The following is a 13,359-nucleotide window of genomic DNA, read 5'->3' as shown; positions in this document are numbered from 1 at the left end:
GTGCATGCCAGGCAAGTGCTCTACCAACTCACCTATGCCCCCAGCCCTTGTATGATGCATCCTTGTTCATGTCTATCCCCCCTCCCTAATGCACGAATCATTTCTTCATACCTTCAGTCCTTCTCCCTCACTTGTGATATCACTCAATACATTTTAGCAAAAAGATGTGGAACTTGAAAAAGCCACCGCTTAAAGGCCTTTCAGGTAGATACATGTGAAGTTCTTTATTTTTTGCAGTGAATAGAGGAAGGAGAATAGTAGATCCATGCTATATTTTGGTTGATTTGATGATCAAGTATATTTCCTCACTCTGTGTGTGTGTGTGTGTGTGTGTGTGTGTGTGTGTGTGTGTTTTAGCAGTGTGGTAGAAAAGGAAATGAGTAGAATTTCAATCTAACTCTTCTCCTCTGTAATGGTTTCGCCAATGTGTAGTTTTTAGCACTTTCCTTAGTTTATAGTGGACATTTTTCAAGGTTTTGTGCCAGTCAAAGCAGTTCTCTCAGATGTGGCTTGTGATGATGCTTGCAGGGCCTGGGTACCATTCCGTCAGCTGGCATCACTGATGGTGCTTGCAGAGCCTGATACCCATCTATCAGCCAGCATCAGTGCCTGTACACTAGAGTAGGGCTTGTTCACCAGGAGTTTTGCACGAGAACAGCCCCTGTTCTTCCTCTGCACCTCAAATTCTTGATTCTCCATTCTTTTCAGTGTGTCTCTACCTGGTTTCACAACTGCTTTTCCAAGCATTCCGACAGTAGCTACAGTATTTAGCTGAACACTTCTTTGTCTTCCTTTTTGGCGGTGAACTTGGAGAGAAGATCAGGCTCTTTCTTTCTCCGTTTCCCTGTTGGCAAGCCTAAGGCACTGAACTTGCCCGCCAAACTTTAGACCCAACAAATGAGAGATTTTTTTGATTCAATCTCTTCTCTTCGAGACAGCCAATGTTAACATTCTATGCTTTTGCTGACTTCTTGCTTTGAGTTGGTATTGTCTACCTGTTTCCTAGAGGGATGCTTCACTGACTGGTTTTAGGCTGTTTTATGTTCCATGTTACCTATATCATCTGTTACATGCTAATCACCAGGTTCAAGGTGGGATGTGAGGCAGACATTGATTGATCAACTTGGATCCATATCTAAAAATATTGAGTAATTTTTCATGACTTAAAAAGGTGGAGCAGATTTCTGCTTGACTTCGAGCTTTATAATATCTGGCAAGACCGATATTGCCCTTTCCAGTTGGCACTCACTAACTGCAAATCTCCTTAATGGCAACCTCTGCTTGGTCATCAGATCTCCTGTTCCCAGCATCCCTCACCTCCCTACTCTACCCCAATCTTTTCCTCAGCTTCTCACTTGCTGGCCCCAGCAGCCTTTGTGGTATGGAGTTGATATTTTCGTCATTGTTATTTTTTTTTTCTTTTCTACCTTCCCCATACACTTTCCAATATTAGGAGCTTAACTGGTAGTTAATAGTACATAGACACAAAAGATACTTGCAACAGTCTTCTAGTGAAGCCTGTCTTCTTTTAATATAAGTTCTTCTCTAAACTGAGTCAATAATACATGTTGACAAATGACATCCGTTTCCTAGGAAGTCAGTAGAAAAGTAAGAAAGGCTGGTGGTAAAATCCCATAAAGATTTGTGTGCTTTGTTAAGTACTATTGGTGCAAGACCCAATTGGTTAGGTGGATTTTAGCGAAGAGTCCATGAAAGCAAGGCCACCTGATAATCTGGTTTTTGTCTTCTGTTCTAGGCAACCTCTCCATAAATCAAACTCAGAAGACGGCTGTGTAGGTCAGTACTGCTATCTTTGATTTAACTATTTAATCATTTTCATTTTATACTTCGTAGAAGACAATAGACATGAAAATCCATCTACTCAGAAATAAACACAGTAAAGATTGTGTGTGTGTATGTGTGCACATGTGGAGGCCAGAGGTCGACCTCAGTCACTCTCCCCCTTATATGTGGAGAGAGGATCTCTCACTGAACCCAGAGTTCACCAATTCAGCTAGTCTGATTGGTCAGCAAGCTCCAGAAACCCTCCTGTCTCTGCCTCCCCAGCACTGGAGTTATAGACATATACCACTGTGCTGACTTTTTGTTGTAGCTGCTGGGGATCTGAGCTTAGGTCCCTATGTCTGAAGTACAGGCACTTTACTGGCTGAGCATCTCTCCAGCTCTGCTGCTAAGAGTTTCATGAACAACTTTTTTCTATTTTTCATTATAAAGAACTTAAAAAAAAAAAAAAACCAGTGTAAAGCTGGGTGTGGTAGAGCACGCCTTTAATCCCAGCACTAGGGAGACAAGCAAATCTCAGTGAGATCAAGGCCAGGCTAGTCTGCATAGCAAGTTCCAGGTTAACTGTGGATACAGGGAGACTCTGTCTCAAAAAAAAAAGTTATTACATTCTACATACTATTTTATAATTCTTAAAATTCTGTTATATTTTCCAACCTGAGGGATAGTCTTGACAGTTAAGAGGTTGTTTCTGCATTATATTGGATATGCCCTAATCTCATTAACCAGTCTATGTGCTAGACAGTTGTTACTGATTTTTTTTTCTATGCTACAAACATATTCCATAAAAATCCTGATAATACCCTCAGGATAAACCCTTCAACTTGGAATCTTTGTATCAAGGAATATGCATTGAAGTTATTATATGTTTTATATATCCTTGATTATAAAATCCACTCTTGATAGAGAAAAGGACAGAATGTGGGTGGGTAATAAACCCTTGAGTCAGGCTGCTAGGATTGGAATCATGACTGCCAACTCAGCTGTTGTGACCCCTAGTAAGTCATTTACATGGCCAAGCCTCAGTTTTCTTATCTTGTAAAGGAGAATGAGAATAGACCCTATAAGTGGCACCAGGCGTGGAAAATGATTATAATCTTGGCACTTGAGCACTCAGGCATGAGCCAGCTTAAGTTGTATGGCAAGACCTTGCTTGTCTCCCTTAAGAAAGAAGAAAGAGGACTGGAGAGATGGCTCAGCAGTTAAGAGCACTGGCTGCTCTTGCAGAGGACCCAGGTTTAGTTCCCAGCACCCACATGGCAGCTAACGACCATCCATAACTCCAATTCTGGGAGATCTGATGCCCTCTTCTGTTCTCTGTGGGCATTGCACGACATGGATGCAGTCACGTACATGCAGGCATAACACTCATACACAGAAAATGAAAATAAATAAACATTTTTTTAAAGAAGAGAATGAGGAAGGGGAAGTTTGTATGTAAAATTTAAATGAGATAGGCTATTAAATAGCAAACTACTTATAAGTGCCAAAGAGATGATAGCTATTTTTATTAGCTCCATTTCAGAAACAAAATGAGAGTAGGGAAATACAATTTATAGATGAAAAAGTCCATTATATCCTCAAACTCTCTGAGAAAAGGCCAAATAAATGACAATCTGTTTTAACCCTTCATGGCTGACATTTGCTTTCAAGTTTAGCCCACAGGCAGCAGACCCCATGGAACTGGTCTTCATGATTGGAGTACCTAGAAAGTCCCAGGCCGAAGAGCTCTGGGATCCATTCCCAGTGCTCCAAGGGCTGTCAGCACTGAAATGAGGGCATCCTGTTTTGAAAAATGACACCCTTGCTAGCTTGGGGGCACCAGAGATGGGGTTCCCGCATGGCTGCTCCATGCATCATTGCTTGGCACCACCAGTCTAGACTATAGAAGCCACCACTTTGCTGGGCCCTGTTTCCAGTGGCCACAGGGCAACCAGACAGGCACCGGAAGGAGACAGAGTTGCCGCTCTGAATGTGCCACATCAGCAGGGTGAGCGTCGCCACTGCTGCCTTTCTTTTTAAAGAATAAAGAGCTGCTCTTCCCACTCATCAAGTCTTCTTCTTTTTGTTTGCCTTTTCTTTATTTTGGTGTGTGTGTGTGTGTGTGTGTGTGTGTGTGTGTGTGTGCACATGCGCAGTTACATGTGTCGGGGTTGGAGGTAGGAGGACAACCTTGGCTGTTATCCCTTAGGCACCATCCTCCTCATGGTCTTGAAACTAACTAATTGGCTTGGTTGGTCAGTGAGCTGCAAGGAACCACCCATCTCTATCTCTCCAGCCCTGGGATTCCAAGTGTGTGCCACCTTGCCAAGTTTCCTCCTCCACCCCCCAACTCTCCCTCCATACCCCAGGGGTTCTGGGAGATTGAACTCAAATTCCATTTCTTACAAGACAAACACTTTACCAACAAAACTATAACCCCAGCCCCTCTGTTTACACTTTAAAAAGTGTTGCATGTTATCGATTATTAGAACTTTATCAGATTTTTTAAAATATCTATTAATTACAAGGAATTTGTTTTCTGGTGATTCACCCAAGCATAGTCCGAGATGGACAGGAAGTTAGAGGGAGACTGAGTTAGGAGAGGTCATGCCAGGATTGGCACCCGTTTTTCTTGTCTTTGTGACCTAGCTATTCTGCATGTATCACCAAAACACCAGAGAAGTGTGAGCCATGCCACACCAGGGCTGTACACCCATGCTGCCAAACACACAGTAAACCAGAACCAGAACTGGTCAGCCTATGTTGGCCAGTGGGCACCAGGGCTTACTGGCTATTCACCAATCAATCTGGAAGAAGAAATAAACCAAGGGTGGGTACACTGAGGAAGAAGGAAGAAAATAAATTTAACCTCTGAAAATATTCTGTTTGTGGCACAGTGGAAATCACTGCGGCTGAGACCACAAGGGGAGAGAATGTGCTGGAAGACAAGGCAGAGGTGTACTCACTAAGCAGGCATCAAAGTGAACACAAGAATGCAGGCTCGGCCTGCCCCTTCGTGTGCCTTTATTTCTTTTCTGTACCCTACTGCCCCATTTTGTGCTACTAGCAAATTTGCATTTCCTTTAAACAGCTTTATAGGCGTTTCATTCACAAAATGAAAAACTGTCTTTGTAAAATCGGAGTTTTCTTTTGAGCACTGACATCATAGGAAAAGTCTGCTCTTCTTATCAGTGGGTTCCCTGTTCGTGCTCTCTGCTTTTTCCTTCATTGCTTTTTTCCTTTTACTTTCTTTTCTCTTTTTTTTTTAAGGAAAAGGAGACTGGAAGAAGAAAAATAAGTATTTCTGGCAGAACTTGTTGGCCAGTGGGCACCAGGGCTTACTGGCTATTCACCAATCAATCTGGAAGAAGAAATAAACCAAGGGTGGGTACACTGAGGAAGAAGGAAGAAAATAAATTTAACCTCTGAAAATATTCTGTTTGTGGCACAGTGGAAATCACTGCGGCTGAGACCACAAGGGGAGAGAATGTGCTGGAAGACAAGGCAGAGGTGTACTCACTAAGCAGGCATCAAAGTGAACACAAGAATGCAGGCTCGGCCTGCCCCTTCGTGTGCCTTTATTTCTTTTCTGTACCCTACTGCCCCATTTTGTGCTACTAGCAAATTTGCATTTCCTTTAAACAGCTTTATAGGCGTTTCATTCACAAAATGAAAAACTGTCTTTGTAAAATCGGAGTTTTCTTTTGAGCACTGACATCATAGGAAAAGTCTGCTCTTCTTATCAGTGGGTTCCCTGTTCGTGCTCTCTGCTTTTTCCTTCATTGCTTTTTTCCTTTTACTTTCTTTTCTCTTTTTTTTTAAGGAAAAGGAGACTGGAAGAAGAAAAATAAGTATTTCTGGCAGAACTTCCGAAAGAATCAGAAAGGAGTAATGAGGCAGACTTCAAGAGGTACAGTGGCTCGGCCAGCAGACAGTCGGTCCCCTTAGCCTCATAGTGTTCAGAGGGCTCTGCCCTAATCTACATGGATGCTGCTGGTCAGAATAATGCATTGCTTCTGCCTGCAAAACGGTCAACTTTTCCAACATTCCTTTCATTGCTTTAAGATTCTGACCCCATCATTTTCTTGAACTCAAAGAAAACAAAACTGGAAGGGAGTCAGCCGTCCTCTCATTTCATAGACCCGACTGCCAGAGACCAGGCCTTTCCTTTCCCTTCACGTCACCCTCCCAACTTTCCTCTTAAACCTGCCAAGCTCTGACCTCAAAAGGTCAAGAGAATCTTCGAGTTTGTTAGTTTTGGACCCTCCTGTTCACACCCCCTGCTTGGAGCCTCTGCCTTCTTCTGAACTTTTGATGCCGCTCTGTGGCAGGGACAGTTGTGGAGCTGTCGCCCCTGGAAACCCTCTGGCGGTCTGACATGAGAATTTACCCCAGCTGCTTTGTGAAGGAGTTCTGCCCCTCTCTAAGCCTTGCCTTTTGTTTTTGTTTAGATAGCAAGTAAATGCATTGTCCCCTGCAGGCTGGGCTGTATAATTCACAGAGGAAACCAGGACAGATCTTCCCCATTGCAATCTGGTGGAATGAGGTTATCAATAAATGAAGAATTTTTTACTGTCCGCTATGGACACTGCTTGTTTTCCTTTATAAAATAATACGACCTCTCCTGCTCCGGCTTTCCCACTTGCCCCCACCCAGACAAGAAGAACTTGGCAGTGAATCCCAGCTTCCCCAGCCACACACCTGACTTCCCAGGCAGCTCTCATGTGGCTGTTTTTCTCGGTTTTCATACTTTAAAGGAGTTATTCTTAAACACTCCCAGATTTCCCCTTTGATACAGACCCAAGATCATCTGTGCTTCCAAATAAACTTTGGATTCTGACAAGCTTTGGAGCCCTGCTTAGAAACCTGAGGAGAAAGAAAGCAGTGAAGAGAGGAAGCCAGGGCTGGAGAAATGGCTCAGCAGTTAAGGGAACTTGTTCTTCTAGAGGACTCAAGTTTGGTTCCCAGCACCCACATAGGGCAGCTCACAACCTCCTGTAATTCCAGTTCCAGTATCCAACACTCTTTTTTGGTCTCTGCAGACACCCATACACATGGCGTTCACTTCCATAGACACAGACACACACAGACACACACAGACACACACACACACACACACACACATACACACACGTAATAAAAAATAAACCTTAAAAAAAGGAATGAACCACTGAGCCATCTCTTGTTCTTGCAGAAGACCTGGGTTCGAATCCCAGCACCCACATGGCAGCTAACAACTGTCTGTAACTCCAGTCCCAGGGGATCCAACAGCTTCTTCTGACCTCCGTGGGCATTGCATGACATGGGTGCACTTACCTACATTCAGGCAATACATGAATACACATAAAATAAAAATAATAAATAAAATTTTTAAAAAAGGAATGAAAAGAATTGTTTCCATCTTTGAAAAAGAAAAGAGGTAGTCAGCAGTTTGCCAGCTCACATGGCTTTGGGAAACACCCAGCCAGCTCCCCATCACCCCACACAGATAGTAAAATGAATCAAACCAGTAGGCTTCTCTCCATATCCAGCACATCTTGTCATTCTTCTACAAGTGGATGAGTGTCAGGGGGCTTGAGGGGCTTTTGGATTTCATTACAAAATGAAAATGAGATACAGAAACATGGGGAACAGAAATTCTGTGGCCCTCCTGCCGTGGCTTCCTGTGAGTGCAGCTAGGCTCCTTAGTCTCATCCCTACGCACCAAGGGCACATGAAACCATGCCGAGGTCCTGATGGCACCAGAGGCTATTGAAATATGTGCTAGTATGGTCGTCTTTGTGTTAGCCTAATGTCCTAATGTCCTTTCATAGTGCTGACCAAAGACACAACTGGCCGATGGCACGTACATAAAAGGGATTTTGCTTTGTGGGGAAAAACTTTCAAAGGAACCTAATGGAGGATTCTTTTCCTTTATAGTTCTGAAGGCTTTCAGGTGTTTCCCAAACCCTTGTGAACTGGCGAAACCCACGTGAGCTCAGAGTTAGATGTCGACTTTCCCCCGCAGTCTGTAGACATATTTGACAATATGTTCAGATGCAAATGGCTGTAGTACCTTTCTTCCAGTCAGGCTAATTTGCTTCACGTGTGATTGTATTTATCAGCATTTACCCTGTGAGAAACGAGCCAGTTAGCTCAGTAGAGAAAGAGGGTTGACTCGGCCTATGCAGGATTGACTCTGTGACCTCACCTCCTTCTGCCATAATAGAGAATTCTTTCATATGCCATGAAAATATGTGTTCTTCTCATTCGTATTTCAAATGGTAAACTAAAGAGACTGTCTAACCCAAAGGTGCCTTGGAATGCTTTTCTGATCAAGTTGTATGTTTAAATGAGACTTCTGCCCTACTCATAACAAAGGCATTCCCTGTCAACTTTCTTCCATTTCTAGATACTCTATCACAAAGGTTCTGGTCATTTTGAAGGCTTTGCTTGAGTTTGTTCTCAGAACATACTTCCCTAATAGATGTGCTTATTGGCTTCCAGAGAAGCAGCACTGTTCTGTTTCTTGTCCCTTCTGTAACATACAAGGTAGACAGTGCTCTGAGGAATGTCCTTTCCCTGCCCAAGATGAGGGGCTTCCAGGCGGGGGCCTGCTGCATCTCCCATGTTCATTCTTGTTGCTCTCTGTCCTCAATCTCCAGGAGAAGATGTGGGCTATGTGGCAAGTGAGATAACAATGAGTGATGAGGAGCGAATTCAGCTGATGATGATGGTCAAAGAAAAGATGATCACCATTGAAGAAGCGCTTGCTAGGGTAAGAGTGTGAATGCTTAGTTTGCACTTGTGAACGCTTGACTACTTCACAATGAAAAATGTAGGGGGCATCAGAGAGCATAGGAATATAATAGCTAAAGGTTTATTTCTTTATTTGTGTGTTCGTGTGTGCGTGGTGTTTGGTATCAAACCCAGGGCCTTGTGCATGCTTGGTCACTGCTGTACCACTGAGCAGTATGCTTAACTCCTAAAGAAGTATTCTGTAGAACTTTTAGTGGTAATTAGGTACCCACATTATCAGACATTTGTTCCATTTTATTTGTTCAATACAAGCATTCCACCATGTATAGTGAAACATGTATTTGTGTCACAATACCTGACAATTTAAGAAATAAAGGGTTTATTGTGGCTCACAGTTCCAGGGTCCGGTCCATCACGGCAGTGGTGACGGGGAGTCACAGTGGCAGGAACTTGAGGAGGCGGGTCACATTGCATCCACCATCAGGAATGTGACAACAGTGACTGTGCTTAGCTCACTTTCTCCATTGTATTCATTCTGGGACTCTAAACTGTGGAATGGTGCCATGCACATTCAAGATGGGCCTTCCCTCCTCAGGCACACCTCTCTGGAAGCACCCTCACCAACAAGCCCAGAGATGTGTCTCAAGGTGATTTGATATCCAGTCAAGTTGATAATGAAGATTAGCCATGACAACACCAACATTCAATGATAGAATGGTAGATAGTTTTGATATGTGAGCCACTTTAATGAGGAAACTGACCCTCTCAATGTCATTACAAAATACATAAGCCTTTTGAAAAGATTAATAGGGAGCTGGGGAGATGGCTTAGTGGGTAACATACATGGTATATAAGCATAAGGACCTGAGTTCTGAACCTCAGCATCCATGTGAAAAAGTTAGACAAAATGGTATGTATCTGAAACTACAACACTGGAGGAGGGGCAGGGCCCCAGCCATCCCTGGAGCTCACTGGCCAGTCAGTCTAGCCAATCAGTGAGCTCCAGGGTTCAGTGAAAAACCCTGTTTCAGAAAATAAGGTGGAGAGTGATTGAGGAAGGAACCCAGTGTTTTCCTCTGAGATCCACATGTACACACATGAACACACACATACATGCATGAATACACATATATGTAATCAGTTATAAAGAAGATTAAGTATTAAATGTATAAAAACTGTAAACATCAATTCCCAGATAAACTTCAGATAGACCTTAAATTTGCTTCCTTTTATATATTAATGATAGTTTGTTGTCTTTTCTACCTTAAATTAGGCTCTAGGAGAAAGCAAATGTATCTTTAGAACACTGGAGTAGCATTTATAATTTATTAATATATTTTATGCTTTTTTATTGGCCAGTGAACTGAATCATTCTTCACCTGCACTTTGAACAATTGGTTCTGTACCATACAGAGAAATCATAAATAGTGTTGGGAACCTAGGGAAGTCTTCCAGCCACTAAGAAACCATCGAATGAGTCACAGCTTTATCTTTGGACTAGGAAATTTATAAAGAACAGAAATTTTTTGGCTTTCAATTCTGGAGACTAGGAAGTTCAAGGTTAAGGTACTGGAAGGTTTGATATTAGGGATGGCCATGCTCTTCATCCAAGATGGTACCCTGCATGCCATACCCTCTGGAGAGGAGGAACACCAGACGTGACATGGAAGAAGGACCCAGGAGGAAATAGGAGGCCATGATCACCTTTTTATTAATCCTACTCCTAGGGACAAAGCTTTCATTTCCCAGTAACCTCCCAAACTCCTAGTCTCCCTCCTATCACTGCCACAGACAGTCACAGCCAAAGTTCAGCATGAAGGGAGAGACATTGAAACCAAAGTAATCCTAAATGGAATCTTAAAGGTCTGAAAACAGTGGCATGTACAGTCATTTTAGTTTATAATATTTGACTCTACCCTCAATGTCTCTAAAAAATGTTTGCTGCAGAGACAGTGTTGCAAGAAAAAACACTTAGGGGCTTGGGTGATAGCTCAATTGGTAAAGTGCTTGCCCTGCAAACATGAGGACCTGAGTTCGATTCCTCAGAGCCCACATTAAAAAAAAAAAAAAAAAAAAAAGCCTGGTGTGGTTGTATGAGCTCGTAATCCAGCACTGAGACAGAGACAGGATGATTCATTGGCCAGCCAGCCTCACCTACTTGGTAAGCTCCAGGCCAGTGAAAAACTTTGTTTCAAAAGGCAAGGTGGACAGTGCCTGAGGGACCACAGCCAAGGTTTTCCCCTGGCACATACTTGCACAAGAAAGAAGAAAGAAAGGAAGGAAGGAAGGAAGGAAGGAAGGAAGGAAGGAGGGAGGGAGGGAAGGAAGGAAGGAAGGAAGGAAGGAAGGAAGGAAGGAAGGAAGGAAGGAAGGAAGGAAGAAAGAAGCGAGAGAGGGAGGGAGAGAGCGAGGGAAGGAGTTAAAAAGAGAGGAAGGGAGGGAAGGTGGGAGGAGAAAGAAAGGAAGATATTTTACTTTTTTTCTTTCTGTTGATGTGATAAGATTCCCTGAGAAAAGCAACTTAAGGCAGAAAGGATTTATTTCACAGTTCTAGAGGATAGTCCATCCTGGTGGGGAAGTCAGGGCCATAGGAACTTGAAACATCTGGTCACATTGCATTCACAGTCAGGAAACAGAGGTGTGCATGCATGCATTGACTGGTGTTCAACTCACTCTCTCTACTTTATACAGTCCAGGATTTCATGCCCAGAAAAATGTGGGTCCCACCCATGATTAAGATGGCTCTTCCCACATTATTAAAACTAAATCAAGATAATCCTCTACAGGCATGCCCAGAGACCCAATTCCTAGGCAATTCTACATCCTGTCAAATTGACAGCACTGACCATCACAGAAGGAAGAAAAGTCACTTAGGCAAGAGAAGTGAGGGATTGAATTTAGATGGAGACCTGAACCACCTTGACCAGCTGGCCTCTCTTTATCTCTAGATTTGGAGGGTTATGGTAGTAACTTTGGCCTCCATATTCTCCAGTAGACCGAAGTTGATAATAGTGTATGGACAGTGTGGCTAGGCATTAACTGCACATAAGCATGTTGGTGCCTGGGTAGATGGTGGAGCAGATGATGGATCGCAACCTCCTGTCCACGCTGTGGATTGCCTGCATCATCATTATTAGCCCAATCTGTTGCCCATGCCATTGAGTATCAAAGTCCCCGTTTCTTCTCCAGTTGCATTCCTTGTACATGCTGTAGCATTTGGGAAAAGTCCAGTTGAATTTCTGGGTGATGCCTATGAGAAAGATGCATATGGGCCTGTGTGTAGTTTTCCCACGGTAAGCAGGAGGTTTACTGGCCTCCTGGTAAGTGGTGTGGCTGTACTGTGAAAACTTGTCACCCACATGCAGCTGTCTGCCGCCATCTGCACCAGTGTTTGGGATGGAGCAGCATGTGATGCGTCTTGCTCAGTTTCTTTGGAGCCAGGGAAAATGTTAAAAAGTACTTTAATATAGTTTAGTATAGATGGTCAGAAAAGAAATGAAGGAATACTTTCAAACTTAAGGAGGAAGTGGAAAAAAAAATGAGCTCCTAATTTTAGCAGTTGGACACTCCATGGATAGGATGTCAGAAGATGCCAAATGAGATGCTGGCCCAGTGGCCTGGTGTGACATTTCAGAAGGTCCCTGCAGCCTGGCTACCGCTGACTGGGTGGCCTCTGCCCAGTTGCAGGTGCAGCTACAGAACTCACTGGGGCATCAAGAATATTGTATATTAAGCGATACAGAAATGCAGACAGCCAGAGAGAAAACGATGGTGGCATGATGTTGCTGTCTGCATGCCAGGGTGGGTACCCTTCAATAGATGGTGACGTGGCAGGGATGCTCCACTGCTCTGCCCAGAGCATTGTTCATCTTCTAGTACCAGTACCTGAGTGGGATTCTTCATAGCCAAAGACAAAACAAGAAAAACATATAGACCATAAAGGACCCTGTAGAGATGATCTGCTCCCTTTAATGTGTGACCAGTGGATGGACCTAAACATACTTGATCACTGTACACAAGAAATACCAAGACAAATCTCTTATAGTGACCATGATGAAAATGGCCCCATAGCCTCAGACTGTGATAGTGTAGACCCTTCCTCCATGTCAGCAGGTGGGTGTGCCTTCCTCTGTCAATCAAAGATTCAGAGACTCATGGGTAGAACTTATGAATTTGAATCCTGAGCCATAATTGGCAGCCATCAGGAAAGGAGCTTGCCAACATGCCATTTGGAGCTGGCTGTCATTACAAGGGAGACATTTTTGTCTGTGTTCAAATAAAAAATGTTGTCTGTGTTTGGTCCACCAAGTTTCATTTGTGTGAATTTAACCCTTTTGATGGCTATTCTCACTGTAAATCATAAAACCATGATTTACATCCCTAGAAACATTTTTTAACTTTGATTTATTTATTTACTTATTTGTGTATGTGTGAATATATGTATGTGGGGGATCAGAGGACAAGCCACAGGAGTCAGTTATCTCCTTCTACCATGTGAGTTCCAAGATCAAACAGCCTTGGAAGCAAGTTCCTTTACCTACTGAGCTATCTCTCCAGCCCCATTAAGAACACATTTATCCAGTACAAATGCAGATCAACATGAAAGGCCCCAAGATCTAATATGTGAACACTATTGTAGGCGGCAAAAAGCATTTGAAGACAGTAAAGTTTACAAAACTATTTAGTTCTGAATGTGGAACTTAGAAAGATAGCTTAATATATGATCTCTATATTTTATTAACTGAACAGTTCTAAGTGAATGGCACCTCAAACATTTTTTAAAGAGTTTTATAATGGGCACTTACCCTGTGCTTTAAGGAAGTCAATCTTTTTTTT

The 13,359-nt window shown here is 43.0% G+C and overlaps 1 protein-coding gene across 2 annotated transcripts in view; it reads left to right on the top strand.

The window, feature by feature from the left end:
- The window catches only part of Sash1 (SAM and SH3 domain containing 1), a 259,709-nt gene that overhangs the window by 182,064 nt on the left and 64,286 nt on the right, over positions 1-13,359 (top strand). For both annotated transcript variants that reach the window (XM_008836690.3, XM_017799052.2), the window contains exons 5-7: positions 1,757-1,797; positions 5,609-5,695; positions 8,430-8,542. In XM_008836690.3, coding sequence (XP_008834912.1) covers positions 1,757-1,797; positions 5,609-5,695; positions 8,430-8,542 — 241 coding nt within the window. The remainder of the gene's footprint in view (positions 1-1,756; positions 1,798-5,608; positions 5,696-8,429; positions 8,543-13,359) is intronic.

Source organism: Nannospalax galili, unplaced genomic scaffold, assembly GCF_000622305.1.
Source record: "Nannospalax galili isolate Female #2095 unplaced genomic scaffold, S.galili_v1.0 scaffold377, whole genome shotgun sequence".
In the NCBI taxonomy this organism is placed as follows: Eukaryota; Metazoa; Chordata; class Mammalia; order Rodentia; family Spalacidae; genus Nannospalax; species Nannospalax galili.
Note: the sequence above shows the minus strand (reverse complement) of the source record. Positions and strands in the feature narration are given on the sequence as shown.